The following is a 23,428-nucleotide window of genomic DNA, read 5'->3' as shown; positions in this document are numbered from 1 at the left end:
GCCTGGACAGTGGGCCTCTGGTCTGTTTGTGAGGCACCTGGCTGGCATCTCAGGCCACACCTGGACGTGCCCCAGTGTATCTTCTACCTAAGGCCCCAAAAGGTCCTGACCTAGGGCCCTTGTGCGTCATCTTGCTCAGGCAACTTCCTTTACCACTTTGGCCCTGGTTTGCCCAACTTTATGATGGGGCTCGTAGCCAACCCCTCCCCTACAGCGTTCTTTAGTGTTGAATTAGCTGGTGTGTGTGAGGAGCTTGAAGCAGGGCCTGGGGTGTAGTAAGTGCATGACATAGAGTAGCTCCCCTTCCCTGTCATAGCTTGTCACTATGCTGCTGGCAGTGGCACAGAAGAGGGACGGGCAGTGGGTCTAGGGACCACACTCTCACCTGGCCCAACCTGAGTTGTCCCGACTATCAACACTGCCACATAGGGACTGGGCACTCTCCAGCCTGGCCTACGGGGACCATGGGAATCTCTGAAAGAACAGACTGAGGTACTGCACCCAGTCCCCATCCCTGGGAAGAAAGTGGCCTCAGTCAGGCTTGGGGTTCCTGGGTGAGATGTGAACCTGAGAGGCCTGAACTCCTAGGCCCTCCAAAGCTCAGCTCTGAGCCACAGGAAGCTGAGCCAAACCTGAGTCCTGACCTGTCCCACCTTGGCTTGATGCTCAAGACCTCCTCTTTTGTCCAGGTGACAGGCTTTGACAGTGTGGATGATGAGTCCAAGCATAGCGACCACATGTTCTCAGACAAGAGCCCCAGCCCAGACATTTGGACCAGCGAGCAGAACCCGCCCTACAGCTACTACCTGTACTATATGTATGCCAACATCATGGTGCTCAACAACCTCCGCAGGTGGGTGAGGCTGCCCCTTGCACAGGCCTGTGTTCACACACTAGCACATACCCATGTGCATGCACTCTACACAGCTATGTACACTCCAACCAACACATCCATTTGTTCACCAAGATGACCCCCAGGACACCACACAAGGCATGCATCACAAAATCACACATGCATGCCGACATGACCACAACACGCATGCCAGCACACATGCATATATACAGTGAAGCTACACACCACACAGTTCATAGGTACACACTCACCAACACATACCTCCATGTGTACCTGAGACAACAGAAACAGGACATGTGAGCACACATGAACATTCACTTGACACCAACAGTGTCTGCACACATTTGTGTTTTCAGCTAATTACTGCAGCTGCAATGTGATGGGCACAGTGTAGGCACCAAACAACTAATGGATGAAAGCACACTCATTCCACTAGTGCCTCATGACTGGTCTTACCTGCACAGGCTGCCTCCAGCCACATATGAGGCACACACAGTAGGAGTCAGATGCCCAGGGCAGTAGGGCCGGGAGCCACTCCATGCCCCTGCTGGGCCTGAGGGCCCCATGGCTCAGCCTAGGCCAGTGCGAGCTAGTAGGTGTGGAGGTTGTGAACAGGGCCATGGTTGAAGGAAGAGACCTGGTATTGGGTGGAGGCAGTCCTTTAATGAGCTTTTAGAGGTGGGGATTCTAGTTCTAGCTTTGCTATGGACCTGCTCAGTGGCTTCACTGAATACAGCCTTACTCTCTGCACCTCGGTTTGCCCATTTTTGTTATAAAGAGATTGGACTTGGTTTGTCATGGTGTGTTTCATGCCCTGGAGGCTCATGAATGGGAAACAAGTCCTGGAGACGAAGGAAAGCACAAGAGTCGGTAGCAGGCAGCCAGGGTTATCCTAGGCCCTATCTCTGCCCCTGGAGATCATAACTGTTAGCTCTGAGGGACTCTAGGCCTCCGAATTTTTGGAGGGGTTATTTCTAGGCTGCACTGGGTCAGCTGTGCTGTGCCATGGGCACAGTCTTCCCTGAAGTAGGTCCTGGGCTGAGGGTGTGGACCCCAAGCCAAGTGAACCAGAGGTGCTTCCTGACCTAGGGCCTCCCTTTTCCTACAGGGAACGAGGCCTGAGCACATTTCTGTTTCGGCCTCACTGTGGGGAGGCTGGCTCCATCACCCACCTGGTGTCTGCCTTTCTAACTGCTGACAACATTTCCCATGGGCTGCTCCTCAAGAAGGTAAGCAGGCCACTCACGGGACCCTGCCTTGCAGTAGCTGTCCGCCCCTGGCCAGTGGTGCTAGAGGGCCAGGGCTTTTGTCTGGGCTGGGCTGTCTGTAGTCATCTTGGTTTCATTTTTAATTTTGAAAGTAATATAAAACCAAACACGTCATGATTGAGATTTTCTGAAAAATGGAGAAATTAATAAAAAAGCTTTACTGCTACTAATTTATGGAAACAGCTTTATTAGCTTTTTAGTATTTCCAACTCCCATCTTTCATCCACAACAAGCAATCTGCCAGTGAGTCACATCCCCAGCCCTTTTTATTTTTTCATTTTGAGACATGGTCTTGGTAAGTTATTGAAGCTGGTCTTGAACTTGTGATCCTTCTATCTCAGCCTCCTGAGTTGCTGGGATCACAGCTGGGCACCAATGTGCCCGGCTCACCCACAGCATATTTTTAATGCATCTGTAATAGTAAACACAGAAATTTGGCTCCTACATTGTCCCTTAACACTATATAGTAAGCAGTTTTCTGTGCTGCAATATAATACCTGGCTCCTCACTCCAAAGGCTTTAGATGAATTATCTGCCACTTGGTCTACAACTGATTCAACTAGTCCCAGTGGTGGGCACACATCAGCCATCCAACTTCTCCCTTATGTAAATAATGCTACCATGAACTCTGAGTACTTAGTCTTCCAGTATGTTGGGTCACTTCCATAGGAATATTGTTTGGAGCCCTTACCCTGGTCTGGCAATTCCAGCCTGTGTCACATTTCTGTGTGGGGTGCACGCTACATGAGAAGACCCCTGCAGCTTGGCAAAGTGTGCCCCATCCATCCCTTCAGAACACACTGAGGGGCTGTAGTGTTTATAATCTCTACTTGAATGTTTGAAATCAAAGCACAAAACCATACAAATGGAGCATCTCCTGCCTGACTTGGGTCCCCTGGGGGAGGGGAGATGAAGATGTAGGTTGCGGCAACTGCCCCTTCTGCTCCTCACTGTGCCTTGACTCTAAAGCCAAGAGTGTGTACACCAAACCGAGGGTAGATAGCAAGGCTGTGGCCTGGGGGCTGGCATGTGATGTAGGAATGGAGGAAAGAAGGAAAAGGGAAGGTAGGCTGGGAATACTGGCTTTGGGGAACTTGGGGACCTGTAAGGACACTGTCCAACCTCCAGCACGTGTTACAGGAATTTGGTGGTTCTTTTGCAGAGTCCGGTATTGCAGTATCTCTACTACCTTGCTCAGATCCCCATTGCTATGTCCCCTCTTAGCAACAACAGCCTTTTCCTAGAATATTCCAAGAATCCTCTGCGGGAATTCCTGCACAAGGGATTGCACATCTCTCTCTCCACTGATGACCCCATGCAGTTCCACTACACAAAGGTGAGGGCTCTGGGGGAAGGGTGGCTGTGTCCAAGCAGCCGTTGGTCCTGGCCTGTCTTCCCATGTGGGTACCCGTACTCATGGTTTAGTTTGGCTTTGGGGTGGGGTTGGTGACACAGTAAAGAAAAAGGGTGAGCCCCAGGTAAGGAAAAGTCTCTCTTTCAGGAACCCTCTTTGGGGTTCTTGAACCTTGAAGACACAGGTACATTTCTTTGCTTTTCTCCATTTTCCTCTCTGATATTTACTAGCTCTGTGGCCTTGGTCAAGTTATTAAACCTCTCTGTATTCTTCTTCATTTATAAAATGGGCATAAAATTCTCTGTGTTCCTGCAGAAATTCATTAAGAAAATAATCTAAAAATTATAATAGAGTCTAATATGTCTGCATTTAGCATTTATTCAAAATATTAGGTGCCTTTTTATTAATACTATTATTATTACTACTCTTTGTATTTCTGGGAAAAGTGAAAAATATTAGAAACTAAAGACATTTAAAACTATTAATTCATTTAAAAATAACACTATGAACTTGTTATATAAATAGCAATTTTTATGAAAAATAACTATTTCCCAAAACAAAAATACTGAGTGGCTTTGTTTTGCAATTTTACAAATCCTTTAATGTCTTACTTAATAGAAGACAGCTGGGTTCCCATATCTGCTTCTGCATTCAATTTGTTTTTATCAAAATTTGTGAAAATAATATTGCCTCACAAAGATACATAGTTGGCAAAGGCTGGACCTTTCAGAAGGTCTTTGTGTCCCAGAGGGCATTGGAGCACTTTGGGAACCACTGCTATAGAAGACAGAGGCAGTGGAGTGGATGGGGGAAGAGGTAATGGGAGGACTGGGGATTCATGGCAGACAGTCACATCCCAAAAGATGACACAGGACCACAGCACAAAGCTCATCCTCTGGGGGTAACATTATCTCCTGGCTTGTACTAGGACCATTTTTTATTCTTATTTAATGTTCCATCTCTTCTCTCAGTACTTTACTCATACTTTTAAAATCTTAAGAAAAAAGTGCATTAAGTAACTCTAAAGAGCAGTTATTAAAAATGTGCCTGACTAGAGGGGTAAAAATTTTGTAGGAGGCCATGGATTTGGAATGGGCACCTGTACTAAGCCCAACAGACCAAGCCATTATAGACAATTCAGTAACTGAGCTTAGGTTGGTTACAGGAGACCCTGGAGCCAACTAACTAGTGAAGCTGTAACAATTTACTGGTTGATTGATGAAGCTGTAACCAGTGAAGTTGTTTTGTGTGCTGTTTTTCTATAAATGCTGTCAGATCCCATTGTTGGCTGGAGTTCTCTGTCCTGGCTCAGGGAGCTGCCCTATTCATGAGTCATTTTTGTTTTGTTTTGCTTGAACAGACTCTTATTACATTTAATTGGTATTAGGAATTCTCCTTTTAACAGGGATTGTCCCAGAGCACAGAGCCTGGCATCACTGATGACTGGCACTTAGTTTTGAACATGGTAGAGCCCAGTACTGGTCAAAAACCAAATGTAGAGGTATTCTTTTATTTCTGTTTGGTAACTTAAAATTTCACATAGAAAAGATCCTAGGAGTTTGGGATTTAAGGTGTGATGCTGTTTGAAGACTCAGGTGCCAAAAAAGTAGTAAAGGAAAATGAACTCTCCAGTGTAGGTGGTTTTCAGTTTTGGAGATGTGTGAAGGGTAGAAATGGACATTCTACATCTAATCCATGTCCTCTGGGGAGGGGTCTAGGAAGCACTGATGGAGGAATATGCCATTGCAGCCCAAGTGTGGAAGCTGAGCACGTGTGACCTGTGTGAGATCGCCAGGAACAGTGTGCTGCAGAGTGGCCTCTCACATCAGGTACGGTGTGATGGGGCTGCCCTTGTCCCTTCCATCCTTCAACAAATGGGCAAAGAATGTCTACTGTGTGCACGGGGGTCTGTGGCGAACAGAACAAGCGGGGCCTCTGGTGCACGGACTCTTGGGCTCTGGGAGGATCCTCAGGAGCCTCCTGGACTTTCATGGCTGCTCCCCCACCCTTTTCAGACCTGTACTCAATGACACTCTAAAATAGCCACACACTTGCCATCCTCCTCTGTTCCTTAAATCTGTTTTTTCTTTATAACATTTGTCACAACCGACACTGTAACATGTACTTATGTTTTTCTCTTGGAATGGAAGCTCTATGATGGCAGAGCCTTATTGCATGCATATCCCCAGATCCTAGCACAGGCCTGGCACATAGTAGCCACTAAGTACTTTCAAACTAGATGACTAGTATCTAAATTGAATAAAAACTCTAGGGATGGGACCCAGGTGTCAGCAATATTTGTATAGATCCCTGTGATTCTGCTGTGGAGCCAGAGTTGAGAACCCTCCTCCGGAAGGTATCTCAGTTCCTGGGACACCTCCCCTGGGAAATGTCACTGGTACAAGAGGCTACCTCAGGTGCTGTACTTGTGGATGACGATACAGGGAACAGAGGCTCAAGATTCTGTGTGTAGTTCCCCAGAAACACCTGTCTGCTCTTGTCAGCTCACAGGAAGGACTTAACATCTTCACCACACCTTCTCCATCCCCAGCAGTTTCTACAGTTCTTCCCTTCCAGGAAATCATAGGAATGAATGACCGAGGCTGTCAGGTGACATCCTCAGGGACACAGGGGCCAGAAGGAATTTTATGAGTCCTGCGGGGAGATGTACTTACGGGGAATCTGCTTCACGGGGACTAGTCTGTATGTTATGGCTAATGTCAAAGCTACCTTGTGGGTACAGAAAGTGAATCTATTTGTATTTTTCTTGGTCCACAGGAAAAGCAAAAGTTTTTGGGACAAAATTATTACAAAGAAGGACCTGAGGGAAACGATATTCGAAAGACAAATGTTGCTCAGATCCGGATGGCGTTCCGATATGAGACCTTATGCAATGAGCTCAGCTTCCTGTCTGATGCCATGAAATCAGAAGAGTTCACAGCCCTGACCAAATAGGTCCGCACTCGACACGCACCTTAACCTTTTAGTTTAATTTTAAGTCAGCTATGGCTAACAGTGGTCAAGATACCAAATTAGGGTTTTCCTCTGTGAAGAGGATGTGTCTGAAGAAATTTTAAACTTGTGATTTTGGTTGCCCTGTTTATTTTATGATCAGACATGCCCACTTCTGTTAGTATTTCTGAGTAAGAAATGGCAGCTTTTCCTCGGGCACCTGGGAGCTGGCACTAGTCTGTACTTGTTCCTAATTTTCCACATATTTCTCTTGTACCTGCTGAGGCTAAAGAGTTAGGGCCAGGATTATCCATGGTCAAATGCCAAGTGACATGAGGCCTGTGTGGTTTTCTGCCACTTTTCTCTGCAGGCCTTGCAGGCTAATTGGTAGCTGTTCATTTGAGCCTTTGGCTAGCTGGTTGCCTTACACAAAATCACTTTAAAGCTCCCTTTCATAAAGGGGCTACTTTGAGAGGAATAGAAGAGATTCCCTTCTTGGTTTTTTTTTTTTTTTATGAATTTCTTAACCTGTTTTATTTAGCTCTCCTTTCTAACTTATAAAACCAAGTTTGCTCATTAACATGGGCACTCCTATTCTGTTTTGGTTTCCTCGTCTGGAAAGTGTTTACAAATGTGTTCTGTGAATCCCCCCCAAGAACAATTCCAGGGGTGGGGAGGAAATGGGGCAAGTGAGGCTCTGGGGGCTGTCAAAGTGACTCTGCTTTCATCAGTCTTCCACTGGGGCTACTACATATTTTCATTTGAAAACTAAAAACTTTAAAAAATACAGAACCAAATGATCTCTGTTCCTTCTGGTTTTAATATCCTATGATTGTAGCCCAATTATTATTTTATCGATGAAGAGTTAGGCCACAGAAGTGAAATTTGTTTGCTCAGGGTCACACAGCTAATAAGACGACTAGAGCTAGGTTTCCTTATTTCCAATCCAGTCCTTCCTCTGCTATTCCATTAGACTGAACAAATGACTTTTTCTTTTTAAACCACTGTAACCTGGTACATTTTTTTCAAAGACAAAATTTCCCCCTTACCTGATAACGAAGACTTCTTCAGAAGATGAGTGGACCCAGGTAGAAAGCATTTCTATGACTAATCCGAAGTTAAACTTTGTTAATGAATTCCTCATCTGTGTTACTAGTGCCTAGTACATTGTAGGTGCTCAATAAATGCACATGGAATAAATGGATGAATTTCTCTTTTTGCAACTTTTTAAGGACCTGTGCTCTGAGCACTCAACAAAGTACTCAAAACTAGAAGAACCCTGTTTTTGTGTGGGAACATGAGTATTGACTTTAGATTGTCTTGTCCTGTGACTTTATAATGCCTGCCCCTCCAGTGGTCAACATAGCATATGAAACTATAAATGTAATCTTTGTATTAGGCAAACATATGTGCTATATTATATAGCTAATTATGAAACTGAATAAAAACCTGTCATTATCTTATAAATTATTTTTTAAAAGTCTCCATTTGTATACATTCACCCTAACATAGCAAGTACTGTACAGTTTTTCATTGTAATTTTATCTGTATCAAGTATTTTTTTAATTATTAAATAAAAGTATGTTAGGACTGTGATTCAATAATTTAAAACTATCTCAAATATTTACATCAAAATTTTTTTTGAGATTGGGCATAATGAAAAGCTATCAATAACAGTTTATTTTTTACTAAGACTGAGACATGGATGACATTCACTAGAAAAATTCAAATTATTCAAACTGAAGTTCATTAGACCTTAGAAGGTAAATCTTTGCTATCTTTTTCCTCTAACTTCTGCCTTATTAGGGGCTTATCAGCAAAGTTCCTCTCCCTGGATATTACATTAGTCTGCTCAGCCAATGTGTTGGTTCTACTGTCCTGCAATCTTTCCAGGCACCTATCTCCTGGAGCACTTTATGCTGACTACACTGTTGTACTTGATTGGCCTTTTTGGAGGTAAATTCTTTCTTTCCATTGTGTTCACAGTTGGAATCAAAGGCAATTGTACACTGGTTTCTAAAAGAATGGTTTTGAGGCAGTGTTAATTAGTGTGTTTTCTGTGTAACTTCGAGTTGTATGACTGAAACAGTCAACATCATTACTCTTTGCCTCAAGCACACAAATCTCAGCTCCTGGGATGGTATTTATCAAGGCCCATTCCTGGCTTTTACTTTCTCTTAGATTAAACAGAGCTGAAAGCACATCCCTCCAGCTATCTCTTTACTTGTTTCTGAGTACTGTGCTAGTAAAACTATATTAGTGGTGCACCTGAATGTTCTATCCCTGAACCATGACTGTTATAAAGAACAAGTGTAATTAACTCCAATAAAAGGCACACAAATCATAGATAAATACAGCTCCGTGGAAATTTCTGTACCCTCAACCTCTAAAGAATAAATATTTTTTTAGTAAGATGATGACAGTAAGACTATGAATACACTCTGAGGAGGCTTTTATGTCTCCTGACATCAAAATGTAAATTTCTCCACAGTATAATATGCACCAGAAAATTTAATTATAAGCTGCCACTTCCTCTTATGTGTTTTCTCAGCACTAAAATTTTGAAGATGCATCTCTAATTATATTCTTGGATCTTGGAAATGATTTTTATGAGGTAAACACCAAACAACCACAAGATAGAGTATTTTATCAATTATTTTTACTGTCAAATAGGGCAAAATATTACTACTGCCAATATTATATATTATATATTATATTGTCAGTGTGGGTTATCAGCTGACTTCTCCAATCTCCAATTAGTTTTCTTATTCCTGGATAGACCAAGTAAACTTCCAACAAAACAAACAAACAAAACATCAACAAAACATAACATAATAAAACATAACAACAAAACATAACATAAAACTAAAACATAACAGATAAAATGTAAATTCTTCAGACTGCTTTTTAATGAACCTACCTTCCCAACATTAAAAATCACTGAACTGAAAGATATTTCCAAACAGCCTTATTATCCAGATGTATATTGGATATAAGAAAATCAAGTCCAATTTGAAATTATTCTCAAAACGTAGCACATGAACATCACAAATCCTCAGAGCACAAATAGTCCTCTTAAGGAATATAAATATTTAGTATAGAAGAATGTGAAATAACATAAGAAGGAAATCTCTTCATTTAGCTAAAATTGCTAAAATGCTGCTATTCTCAACCTCTAAATTCAGTACAGAGTCAAACTCATTTTCTCAAACTAAAGTACTACAGCATTATAAGTAAACCCTTTGTTATTGAGTTAGGATAGAAGGGAAAACTATAGCTTACAAAACAAGTTCCTCAGAATAACATGAGACCATTTCACAAATCCTAGAAGGCACACATATTTCCTATCATAGTAAGTGCATTTAAGTACTTCATATTTAAAAAAGACAAAGCTGTACAGAATAGAAAAAGCATACATTTTGTCCATTAAACAAATTTACAACTCTTATGATTATGATTAGATATTACAATAGAACCTACCTAAAGTTCACATCTTAAGAATTATCACTCAGTTTAATAAAGTGAGCAAAGAACTACGTTCATTTAATAAGGCTAATAAAAAACATTTTTATATTTCACAGTAGATCAGTTAGTGTCTTGGAGTTCATATTGCAAGATAAAAAGGTATATGCAATATCAAGCCACTGTTTAATAATTCCTTTAAAGGTGACCCTGGGGGATAAAATCATTGGCTATACCTGGAGAGATCAAAAACCTGGAAAGCAACATTGCTCATTTCCAGAAATGTTTTAAAATTAAGACACTCCAAATTAAACTCAGTCTAATGCAAAATGACAATTAAAATTTTAGATCTGGAAAACATCTCAGAGGATCACTTATCCTAAGGTTTTCAAATAACAAACGTTCCATGTAATAAGAGGAATCAATGGAGAAGATTTAGGAACCTGCAAATTTGACTGGAATTTTAAAATTTTTTTGATTTAAAAAAGAAAAACAACTCTCATGGTACAAATTTGTTACCAAATTTTAATATATGTGTTACCAATGCATTACTATGTGTTTTCATTGGTTAACCTAATGTTTAGTAATTATAGTACATAAAGTTTATATAAGAAAATTTATATTAATGAAAAAATAAGAAATATAGTGGGCTAGAATGTGTGCATGCATATGTATATAAGGGTTCTAAGATTTTTTACTTGAAAAAAAGGATTCCACTGCTGAAGTAGTAGTATGAAAACCACAGATAAAAACCTGTTTCTAAAATAGGAAACTACCAACAAGAGTAAGAGACTTTCTCAAGGTTACACAATCATCCAAGTGCATCTCCATGTTGATGTGATAGAGCTTCCAGTATTCTGCTTGCATAAACACCCAGTAGTGAGTGTTTAGCTATTTGGTAATTAGCTGATCCTATCAGGAGTCAAGTTATTAGCCAGATATTTTTCCTTGAAATGGATTTTATTTTATTTGCATGTCCATTTTTTTTTTTTTTTTGGTACTGGGGATTAAACTGAGGAGTGCTTTACCATTGAGCTACCTCCCCAATTCCTCTTACTGAGACAGGGTCTCACTAAATTGCTGAGGCTGGTCTTGAACTTGCAATCCTCCTACCTCAGCCTTCAGATTCACTGAGATTACAATTGTGGACCACCATGCCCAGCCCTATTAAAATCTTAACGTTCAAAAATTTCTGTCATCAATAGGTAGCAACTTAAATTTTTGGTACTTAGAAAAACAGGAATATTTGTAACTTGTTAATAATAGGTCAAAATTTGCATGGAATGTTAAAATATTTTTTAAAGGAGACTTCAAGCCCTAGTTTTACTATATGATGAAATATTGTTAAAATTAATATTTCTTAAGCAAAAATCTAAAGAAATGGTTGAGGTGCTAATGAAGACCATAATTTCATCATTATTATATTCTTTGGGAGATTTTCAAAGGAAATACAGTGAAGCAGTAAGGAAGCCAAATTATCTTCTAGTTTTCTGAGATGTTTTATGTAAATATGGTGAAAAAGCCTCATCCTATTTCCTTATTTCTTAATCTAAGAAAATCAGGGACTATGAAACCCAGAGAGATGCCTTCAAGTTAAAATAAAAGCACCATAAATGAACACTGAATGACTTATTATAATTTAGAAGTACAAAATTTAGTATTTGTGATTAAGAAAAATTTCCTTCTGAAACTCCCCAAATGCATGAGCATTATAAAAGTCAATTAGATCAGTTATCTAGCTTTGGGAATGCATTTCCAGGACAGCCAAGAAGGTTCTCCAGCAGAAATTAATTTATAAGGCAAAGCCCCAACTTTATAGTCCTCAACTAAACTGTATCATATAACAAAAAAATGGATTTTTAAGTAAAAAATAAAAAATACATAGTTCCAAAACACACTGAAGTTATATAAAGTTACGAAATAATTGTGGAGCACTTCAAGTAAAATTGTAAAAGGAGCAATAATTGACCACAAGGGGGCATAATAAATACTCCTTAGATTCCAGCAGAAAGACGTTTTAAGTAGTAACATGCACTTTGATGTAGTCTACATTTTTAGTCATTTAAAAATTTCTCTCAGATGGCTACAACTTTTCAACATTCAAAGTTTATAAACCTAACAAAAAAGATTCCAGAATACTCATGCCTTGAAAAACTGTAGTGTCAAAAAGCCTCCGGAAATATTGCTGTTATCTGCTAGCAAAGGATTCAAGAGCAATTAGTTCTAATACACATTAGAACAGTTAAATAATAGGGAAGTATGATCTACAATAGTAGCAAATTTTAGTTTACCAAAATGGAAGACATGGGAAGTTTATTTTAAAAAATGGGACATATTGTCACAATAGCAAAAATAAGAGGGTGGGAAAAAATGCTTTTTCTGTATCGTTGCCACAATATCCCTTCATTTGTCCTCCATGACCACTATGTATTTGTAGCCCACAATAGCAAAGGAAGATCTCCCCCCATGGAAGGTCATGGCCTAAGGGGCTGGCCTGCTTCATCAGCCATGTTAAGAATATAGTTAGCCATATCATCTTCAGTAGGTGCATCTGACACCACCCAAGATTCGTTTGCTCCAGTCATCTGCAGGCGACAAATAGGGCAATTCCTGTGCCGATCACTCCTATTAGGGAAGTCAAAAAAAGAACAATTTGTTTTCTTTCCTTTTTTAAAAAATGGATTTATTTGACAAGTAATATATGCACATAAAAAAATAAACTAAATATTTACTTGTATTTAAATGGAAGCCATTATCCTAGGAATAACTTCTTGGCAGTGGTAGGGGAATAAGGCAGAAGGAAAGGGTAGTACCAGTCATTTTTCTAAGTAATATCTTCATAACTCTCAATTAAGACATACAATTATGCTTAAAGATCTGACAGAAGGTCCTTTGGTTCATAAGCAATAAGATTTCTTAAGGAAACTATAAAAGTGGAGCATTCAAATTTAAGAGATTAAATTTATATGCATTAAGATTTTTCTGATAGGCAGAGAATACATATAAAATTACTTAAATAAGATTTTGTTTTCCAAAGGTTTTTTTTTTTTTTTTTTTGTCAAATACTATTTGGGAAACTTTTCAAATGTTACCATATTTTAGTCAGAAATATATCATACAAGGAAAAGTGTTTTTCTTTTCATCTCTCTGTAAAATCTGAGACCAAAGAGTAATGAAGCTATATCAATTGCTCTTTGGCTTTTTGTTCAAAAATTTAGAAATATGCTCCAAAAACGAAATGTGAGAGCTCCAGCTGACATATACCATTCAGGTTGATTTCTAGCTCCCCAGAGATATCTTATGAGATACTTATATGTGCTCTTCTGGGCACATAACATCACAATTTAAAAACAACTTCTGATTCTGGCCAACAAGAACCAGATTTATCTTCCCACTAAAACAATTAAAACATGGGACAAAATTTATAAAGTAGTGCTACAATATGTTTCATATAAAGCACTGGACATTAGGCAACACAAACAGTGGATCCTGAGAGGAGGTAAGCAAAGAAAGGGGGCCTGGACAGATCTAGATGGAACCTGACAGACACCCCAGGTTGAATAGACAGGTCAAACTCTGCAGGCTAAGGAAGCTAGAGTTCACAGGGCAGAATACTGGAGAGGAGAGAGCTACAGAGAGAATTCTGGAGATCTACAAATAGTTTCCCCTTCAAATGAGGAAACTATGTGAGGCTGAGGATTTCAGAGAACAAAGCTTACAGAGGGCATGGGATACGGCCTGTTGGCTATCAGTCAGACTGGAAAACCACATAATTTTTAAAGCATTGAGTAGAGTACTCTGAAAGGTCTTTTCTCACTAGTGGGACATAATTAGCATTAAACATTGATGGGGTCCTTCCTAAAAATCACAAAAGCAAGACCCAAAAGGATCAAACTATTTCCAAGTAACCTAATTATATTCCAGAATGAAACTCAAGAATATTTATAGTAATACAAAAATATCTAGTACCTAAAAAGGCAAAATTCACAGTATCTGGCATCCAAGAAAAACTACAAAGCATATAAAGAAACAGCTGAAAAATATAACCCACAATGAAGAGAAAAAAACAATCAAAATAACCCAAAACTGACACAGATATTAGTGTTAACCAATAAGAAAATTTAAAAGTTATAACTATATTCCATGTATTCAAAACACTAGAGGAAAGACCAATTATATTAAGTAGTCAACTCAAATCAAACTTCCAGAAATAAAAACTAAAATATTAAGGTAAACAAAATGATACTGGATGAGATTAATAGAAAGCTGGACATTGCAGGAAAAAAGGTTAGTGATCTGGGAGTCGCTTGGGAGGCTGAGGCAGAAGGATCACAAGTTCAAAGCCAGCCTCAGAAAAAGTGAGGCACTAAACAACTCAGTGAGACCCTGTCTCTAAATAAAATACGAAATAGGGCTGGGGATGTGGCTCAGTGGTTGAGTGCCCCTGAATTAAATTCCCAGTAACCCTGGCCCTCAACCAAGAAAAAAAAAAAAGGGTTAATGAATTTGAAAGACATAGCAATAGCAACTATCCAAAATGAAACACAAATTCAAGTGGTCTAAAATATGGCAACTGGACTCCCAGAAGAAGGGAGAGAATAGTAAAAATTTTGAGAAAATAATGGCTGGAAACTTTTCCAACATTGATGAAACTACAAATCTACAAATTTAAGAGCTTGATAAACTCCAAGAACAAGAAACATGAGGAAAAAAAATACATCATACTCAAATTTCTTAAAACCAGTGAAAAGATAAAAATATTAAGGCACCAAGAGGAGAATAGAAGACAGTATCTCCAGAGGAAAAAAGGACCACAGATTTCCCATGGGAAAAGGATACAACCAAGATGAGGGTGGAATAACATCATTAAAGTACTGAAAATAAAAATATTCTCAGTCTAGAATTTTGTATCAAAAAAAAAAAAAACTTTGAAAAACTGTTGAGACAGTCAAAAACGTCTACAGAATCTATAAAAATACCAAAATGAACAAATGAGTTTAGTAAGAGTGCAGGACATAAGATCTGATGCACATCTATTGTCTTTTTATATGCTAGCAATAAAAAATTTAAAATGAAATGAAACCCATTTAAAAATAGCATAAAAAGGGCTGTGGCTGTGGCTCAGTGGTAGTGCACTTGCCTGGCATGTGTGGGGCACCAGGTTCGATTCTCAGCACCGCGGATAAATAAATAAAGGTCTATCAACAACTAAAAATATATTTTTTAAAAATAGCATAAAATATACAATAGGGACAATTTGTCAAAGATATGCAACATTGAAAATGTAAAAAACTGCTTAGAGAAAGAATTCTTAAGTAAATGAAGAAATACCTTGTGTATTGAAAGATTCAATATTATTAAGAAACCAATTCTCCCCAAATTGATCTGTTTATTCAACACAATCTCAATCAAAATCTCTTCAAGTTTTTTTTTTTAGAAATTGATAAACTGATTCTAAGATTCATATTGAAATCTAAAAGACCACTGAAATCCAAAAGACTATTTCCAACTTTGAGGCTTATTATAAAGCTACAATAATCAGGATAGTATGGTATTAGAATAAAATAGACAAACAGATCAATGGAACAGAAATGTTTAGGAACAGGCCCATATTCGAACAAATGATTCCCAACAAAAATGAAGAGGCAATTTAGTAAAGAAAAAGTCTTTCAACAAAAGTTAACTCAGAATGGATCAGATACCTAAATGTAAAATTTTTAAAAAACTATAAAACTTTTGGGAGAAGAGTTTTTTTTAATATCCTCAGGTTAGGGAAAAGATTCCTTATACTAGGACATTAAAAATCACTATAAATCACAACTGACAAATTTGACCTCATCAAAATGAAAAGCTTCTATTTCAAAGACATTCTTAAGAGAGTTTAAAAAAAAAAAAAAACTGGGCATGGCCGCTCACATCTGTAATCTCAGAGACTTGGGAGGCTGAGACAGGAGGATCATGAATTCAAAGCCAGCCTTAGCAACAGTGAAGCAATGAGCAACTCAGTGAGATACTGTCTATAAATAAAATACAAAAAAGGCTAGGGATACTGCCTCCCCCCACCCCCCCAAAAAAAGAATGAAAAAAGCCACAGAGGAGAAAATGTGTAAAACATATACTGTGTCTGATAAGATATATATATCTGCTACACCTCACAAAAAACCATACAGATGGTAAGTAAGCATGTGAAAAGCTTCTTGATATCTTCTCTCAGTAGAGAAAGGCAAATTAGAACCATAATGAGATACTACTATATACCTGATTAGAATGGCTAAAATTAAAAAGACTGACTATAACCAGTGTTGGCAATATCTTGGAGCAACTATAACTCTTATGCAGTGCTGGTGGTAGTAATAAAAAGTTACATTTTTGGAAAATAACTGGCAGTTCCTTAACAAGTTAACATACACACCTACTATACAATCTAGCTATTCTACTTCTATGTATTTTCCCAAGAAAAAAATCAAAGTCCATAGAAATATTTATAATGAGCCAGGTACAGTGGCATATGGCATATACCTGTGATTCAGTGATGTAAGAGGCTAATGCAGGAGAATTTCAAAGCTGGGGCTAGTCTCAGCAATTTAGTGAGAATTAAAAAAAAAAAAACAAGGGCTGGGGATGTAGCTCATTGGTTCAATCTCCAGTACCACACAAAAACAAAACCCAAAAAACAAAAACCCAGAACAAATGAATAAAAAAACAAAAAACTTGCCTATGCATGTATATAGGAGCTTTTATTTGTAATTTATCCAAGTGGATGTATCTAAAGATAATTATATCAAATAAAATAAGCCAGACACTCCCCCCAAAAAGTACATACTATATCATTCCAATTATAAAAATTCTATGAAATCCAAAATTACTTTTCAGCAAATGAAAGCAGATTAACAGTTGCCTGAACTAGAGGAAAGGTTGGGAGGGAGGTTTTTCAATGGGGTGTAAGGTAATTTTGGGGGGCAATGGATTTGCTCATTATCTTGTGATCATGATCATGGTTATTATGGGTCTATATGTATGTCAAAACATGAAATTGTACTTTACATACATGTAATTTATTGTATGTCATTTATAGGTCCTCCAAAATGCTTGATTCTTATTTTGTAAAATAACAAGTTTAGCTAGCTGACCTAGCTCACCAAATCCAATACACAAAGACTTACCTTCTAAGCACATATGAATATCCATTGAGAAAAAGAAAAACATTTGATTTTAGATTAAAATCAGGCACAAATTTCCTTATAACAAAAATGTTAAAACCAAGCTATATTCCCACATTTTATAAAATTTATGTATAAAAATATTTTTAACTAGCAGCAGTTATATCATAAAATTCAAAATACTAAAGAATAGAAATCTCTTATACTTAACTACAATACTTTTTTGTACTTTTCAAAGTTTATTCATATACTATCTCATTTGACCTTTGCCTATCCCTGAAGGCAGCAGATAACTTACCATTTATCAATACACTTCTGACAAAAGCTGTGAGCACAAGGCAGGATGAGGTCAGCCCGCCCATCCATACAGATACAACACTCCTCCTCATCCGTCAGCTGCTTCACCCTGCAATGTGAAAACTGAGCTGGGACAAGGATATTCTCTGTCCATATGATTTCTACTTTGTTTTCATTGCCTTAAAAAGCATTAAAACACATATAAAGTACAATATGACTTATGTGCAAAGTTAATATGAAACTAAAATTACTATCTTTTAGGGTAGCAAATTATATTAGGGAAGAAACTAAGGGATAAATTTCATAAAGACTGGATAAAAGATAAATTCTGTGATTATTAAAGAAAACAAAACATGGACAAAAACTGGAATTATTTATGTCTTTCTGAAAATGCCCATTTTAATCTACTGAATTTATACAAATGACTTCAATCAATATATTATTTATCCATCACATAGGATACAAAACAGTAAAGTATGAACTGTGCATCAGAACCTTGCACTGCTGATACTGATAGTGGGCATATAAGTAAAAGAATAGCTTAATCTTAAGTATCAAATGCTATGGAAAACACAAAAGGGATAGAACACAAAATCTCTGTCCTCAAAAAGCCTTTTCGTCTTCTTGGAAAGAAAAGAAATGTTGAAACTTCTGCCTCAGCCACAGTTCAGAGTGCCCTGAACTGCCTTTGCACATAGCATTTTCCTTTCCAGGATGCACTTATGAGTTTTGTAAACTTCAACCTTAGTAATTCAACTCAAAATAGCCATTTTCTCTTTCTCAAGGAAGATTAATTGGGAGTACAAAATGAGTGATGGTAGAGAAAGCAAAACCAGTTAGGACCTTATTTCAGAAATTCACTTGGGAGATAATTAGGGCCTGGTCTAAGGAGCATGATAGAAAACAAATCATTAGGATGTGGTAATAGATTAAAATTAAGTGTTATACTTTAGTCATGGGAAAAAGAGAGCGGCCACTGAACTGAAAGGGTGAAATGGAATGAAAACTTAAATGAATGTGAATCTGTTATATCTGATGAAATATAGTCAGTTCAACATTCAAATGTCTTTTAGATCTATACCAGACCCTCATAAGTTAGAGTCTCTGATTCTGAGAGTATTAAAATCTTCATCTGGGATGTAGACTTGGGTGGCAGTTTCAGAGAATAGAACAATCTACAAAGAGTGTCAGAGTGTTCTGAAGATTAGATTTAAAAGTGAGGAGCACAGGGCTACAAAGAACAGCATTATAGAGATAAAACACAGGAAATACAGAAATAGCTAGTGGAACCTGTACAATGTACTTTTGTTTGTTTGTTTGTTTGTTTTTTGGCCTTCCTAGCAGCACAGTGATAAGAAGGAGCAGGGTCTTATTCTACTTGATCCTGTTAGACCACTTGTAAAGAATTTTCTCTACCTCATACTCTGAACACAATATTGACCAATAAAGTATTGTCCAGGAAAACCTACAGTATGAAGAAGAGAGCCATATAAACACAGGCCAAGGAACTGGAAGTACTTATTCTGGAGAACAGAAGTTTCAGTGAGAATTTGATTCGTTTTCAAATATCTGAGGGCTGGAAGAGAGAATAGAGTTTTTAGTGCAATCCCAGAGGGTCAGCCACTGAAAGCAAGGAATAGAACACTGCAACAATTTAATAAGAATGATAGTTAATTCTTTTAAAAATATTTTTTAGTTGTAGAGGGACACACAATATCTTTGTTTATTAACTTATTTTTCATGTGGTGCTGAGGCTTGAACCAGTGCCTCGCACATGCTAGAGGCAAGCCCTCTGCCACTGAGCTACAGCCCCAGCTCTGATAGTTAACTCTTATAGATATACTATGTGCAAGGCATTGAGAGATTTATATCTATTAACTCACAAAACTTTCTCAACATTCTTCTGGGACTGATACTATTATTCTTAACCTCTTTTAAAAGATGAGAAAACTGATGAAAAAGTGGATCAAGGATTTGAATACACATGACTTGGTAATGGAATCTGTGCTGTGTCCAGAGAGCCAGATTTTCAATACTTTGAGGAACACAAGGCAAAAGGGAAAACTTCATAGTAATTAGAATTGTCTGGGCATGGAAAGGCTTGCTTTGCAGAGACACTGAGTTTCATAGAACTGCAGGGTTAGCAGTTGTCCAATTTGCAAGTAAAAACTGGATTCTACTTGGTCAAGTACGATTAAATAGAATCTTGTTACTCCAAGTGTTATCTCAGGGTCAATAGCATTGGCACCACCCTGGGTCTTGACAGAACTTTAGGTCCCTCTTCAAAACCACTGAAAAGTAAACTTGCAGAAGTATAGTACTATAAGATCTTTGAGGTTAGAGCATGGCTGCATTGACAGGCTTAAATATAAGTCTCAGTGATATCAATTTCTAATCAGGCATTTATTTGTTTAAATCTTTCTTCATCTGACATAGGCCAATATTTATACTTCTATGGGGTTACCGTGAGGATTTAATGAGTTCTAATATCCTGTAAAAATAGATGTAAACCATTAATAAAATCTTGCATCAGATGTAAAACCAGACTGTATAAAGAAAGGTCCCTTAAGATCTTCTTCAACTTGGAAAGTCTTTTTCTATGAAATAGTATATCAGGGTGTCACTGTGAACCAAAAAACAAAGGAAGAAGCAGCCCTAACTAACCATTAAGCTACTGAGTTTCCCCATCTCAAGGACACATGAAGAGATAACACTTTTACCTCTTTCATTAAGATGACTACAACAAGAAAAGAAGTATTACTTTCTTTTCATTTGCTACCATATGGCTTAAATATATAGGTAAACACCATCCTCAGCTTTCAAAACACTTAAAAAAATTTGCCACTCTGAAGAAGGAGAAGAAAAAAGCAGAAAATTAGACCCCTGTCTTTGAAAAATTAACTTTATAAAGTAAAGGAAAGATAAGCCTAAATACTACCTACAACATTCTAAACCTCATTTGGCATGTCATTTGTCTAACAGCCTTAGCCATGAAAGCTACTAAAGATAAACAGGAAATGATAAATGGAAAATTTAACTGCAATGTAGCATTTGGAAACCAGTTGGTTAAGGATGGACAAGAAAATGCTAGTGCAAATAAAACAATAAAAGAGAAATTCTTGATTATACACATTCCTAACTCTAGGAAAGGACACTGTCAATACAGATTTCTGCTGTCTATCCAATATGACAAAAAGACAGGATGTCAACATGTGTGGACTCACGCAACTCTTTTTCCAATGAGGTATTTATAAATTTAAATTATGGTCATGATTGTCAAATGGCAACAGGTGGGAGCTTTCACAGGCCAAAAGCATAATAGAGAAGGGAAAAAAAAAACACTTTAGGTATAACGATAACATATTAGGCCTGAGTAAACAAGAACCATCATACAATTCTCTGGCAGACTTCATTTCCTTCTGGTAGCTCAGTATATGCAATACGTGCACCAACGACTTGTTCATTCCTAAATGGACTGCCATTATTTAAATTTTAATCCTTCAATTAGACACTTTCTGAAATGATTTGGCCAAATTCTTGAACCTAATTCCTTTAAAGGCTTGACATCTAAGAACCCAAATTCTTATTAATATCTCCTTTATAATCAGATGCAAGCATATAGAAAGTGGATTCCTAGAGACTGGGTTGACAGAAACATTACCTGGTGTGAACCACTTTAATTTAGCTTTAATTTGGCACTGAAAAAAGAAAGAAAGGACAAAATGATCCAAAAGTGATCTGGGATATAATACCAACTGAGACAAAAAGATTTAAGGTGTCACAATGAGCACCAGCCAATATATTAATGAGATTTCAGTGTTTTGTACAAATGGAAATAAGCAAAACACAGTGATTATGCATTATATACCTTCCCATCCAAAGACTAGCCTGACATGATGTTACAGAAGATGAGTTCTCATCAGCTTCTTCAGAGGTGGAGCTCTGAGCCAACACTCCTGCTGCTTGACTTGTGATGTCCTTATAAAGCTGAATAAACTGGTATAAATTCATGATCCGTGATGCTTCCACAATGCCAGTGCTTTTGTTAATCTAAAAATACAAAGAAATGAAGGAAAAAAAAGTGTGTGGGGGAACCACAAATATTTAGTCCAAATATCCTAGGAAACAGAGGTTTTTTTCTTTTAAAAAAAATTTTTTTAAATTGATTTTTTTAAAAAAATAAATGACAGTGGAATGCATTACAATTCTTATTACACATATACAGCACAATTTTTCATATCTCTGGTTGTATATAAAGTATGTCGACACCAATTCGTGTCTTCATACATGTACTTTGGATAATGATGTCCATCATTCCACCATCCTTTGCTAACACCCTGCCCCCTCTCTTTCCCTCCCACCCCTCTGCTCTATCTAGAATTCATTATTCCTCCCATGCTCCCCCTCCCTACCGCACTATGAGTCAGCCTCCTTATATCAGAGAAAACATTCAGCATTTGTTTTGGGATTGGCTTACTTCACTTAGCATTATCTTCTCTAATGTCATCCATTTACCAAAACAGAGGTTTTCAATATTTGTAAATTATTTGAGAAAGTAAGGGTCTGTGTAAATGAATAATACCATGTCCCCTTCATTTGTGGGTGTTTAAAATATATATACAAATGTATTGTATTTGATACATTTTATTTGAACACTCTTATTGTTGTAAGGACAGACAAGGCAAAGCACCAAAGTTAGCAGCAGGAAATAGTTTTATTTGGCTGCAGCCAGGTTCAGAGGGCACAGCTTTTGCAGTAATAAATCAATCCCCTGAACCCTGAGTTCAGGTGGTTTCAGAATTTTATACCCAACATGTAAGGGGAGGGGCTCAGAAGTTCACATAAAAGAGGCTTTTTCTTTCACTGTTCTGGGCACATTAACCCTTCAAGGTCAACACCTGAGAAGGGGAAAGCTTTTTCTCTCCTTTCTTTCCTCCCCCTGCTAGCTGTTACCATGGAGCCCACCTGGTAATTTCTCTTATCTTAGAAATGTAGACATCTCTGTGAAGCTCCAGCTCAAGGTCAGAGGCCTTGTTTGCACATCTACAAACTACTATACTGGATAAATGTGAAAAACTAGTAATGGGGTGTCCGACATCTGGAGTGCCGATTTCTTCCTGGCCAGTGGCCAAGTAAAATAGGGCAACACAAAAATAGGAAGTTTATCTACATTGAATTCTTTTGTAGAGACTCTTTTGCTGACAGTCCTAAAATCAGCCATGGTGAAGATTTCTGGAGAAGCCCAGTTAAGACTTTTTGTGGAGGAGAGGGTGCCACTGCATTATTATGTAAGATTGATTAGGCGATTATCTTATTAAGAATTGATGAGGTTAAGTGACTTTTCCAGAGTTAAGAAATTAATTTTAGAGATTAATATTCACAATACTTTCATTTTTATTTCTTAATTAAAGAACTTAAAATTAAGAGATTTACTTGAATCCAACAACCATATGCCATTCTACTATGACTAAAAAAACTGAGTACTTAAGTTCTGCTCTGTACCCAAAGTTCATTAAATACTAACAAAGAGTAGTTGAATTTTGAGCTTTAGCTCAAATGATAAATTCATCTTTACTAACTGGAAAGTTGATTGATTTTTTGGAAGGTAAGATCTATGTGGAGATGCAAATATATAATAAAAGACTGTACATGGAGAACAAATAAATAGAATTAAAAGGGACAGAAATTTATCAGTTTATAGAATAGGACTTCACAGCTGGAGAAAGTAGGCCAGTCTTCCTTTGGAACTATAAAGTACAGAAGAAATTATGGAAAAATTTATATAAGCTTAGTACCATATTAGCAAAGTTTATCACACTAACTATTCCTATCATAGGATTCCTGCAGCCGGGTAGCTGGATGTCATGTGCCTATAGTCTCAGCTGCTTAGGAAACTGAGGCAGGAGGATCATTTCAGCCCAGGAGTTTGAGATAAACACAGTGAGAACACATCAAAAAAAAAAAAAAGAAAAAGAAAAGAAAAATATTTATATTTATTACATTTACTGATGGAGATTTTATAGTATTATGTACACCAGATACTAAAAATATAGGTACTAAAGACATAATGTGTATAAAACAA

At 37.7% G+C, this 23,428-nt stretch overlaps 2 protein-coding genes across 8 annotated transcripts in view; one reads left to right on the top strand and one right to left on the bottom strand.

The window, feature by feature from the left end:
• The window catches only part of Ampd3 (adenosine monophosphate deaminase 3), a 46,624-nt gene extending 37,869 nt beyond the window's left edge, over positions 1–8,755 (top strand). For all 5 annotated transcript variants that reach the window (XM_026395867.2, XM_026395870.2, XM_026395866.2 and 2 more), the window contains 5 exons: positions 690–853; positions 1,962–2,082; positions 3,284–3,457; positions 5,194–5,304; positions 6,254–8,755. In XM_026395867.2, the coding sequence (XP_026251652.1) occupies positions 690–853; positions 1,962–2,082; positions 3,284–3,457; positions 5,194–5,304; positions 6,254–6,430 (747 nt within the window). In that variant the 3' untranslated portion in view covers positions 6,431–8,755. The remainder of the gene's footprint in view (positions 1–689; positions 854–1,961; positions 2,083–3,283; positions 3,458–5,193; positions 5,305–6,253) is intronic.
• Rnf141 (ring finger protein 141) overlaps positions 1–23,428 on the bottom strand; it is a 37,971-nt gene that overhangs the window by 1,977 nt on the left and 12,566 nt on the right. For 2 of the 3 annotated variants that reach the window (XM_077798179.1, XM_077798177.1), the window contains 3 exons: positions 21,215–21,396; positions 17,348–17,455; positions 1,105–1,126 (listed from right to left, as the gene is read on the bottom strand). In XM_077798179.1, coding sequence (XP_077654305.1) covers positions 1,105–1,126; positions 17,348–17,455; positions 21,215–21,357 — 273 coding nt within the window. In that variant the 5' untranslated portion in view covers positions 21,358–21,396. Of the gene's footprint in view, positions 1–1,104; positions 1,127–9,069; positions 12,515–17,347; positions 17,456–21,214; positions 21,397–23,428 lie in introns of those variants that run through there. The other variant, XM_077798178.1, reaches the window with a different exon arrangement.

Source organism: Urocitellus parryii, chromosome 4, assembly GCF_045843805.1.
Source record: "Urocitellus parryii isolate mUroPar1 chromosome 4, mUroPar1.hap1, whole genome shotgun sequence".
Classification (NCBI taxonomy): domain Eukaryota; kingdom Metazoa; phylum Chordata; class Mammalia; order Rodentia; family Sciuridae; genus Urocitellus; species Urocitellus parryii.
Note: the sequence above shows the minus strand (reverse complement) of the source record. Positions and strands in the feature narration are given on the sequence as shown.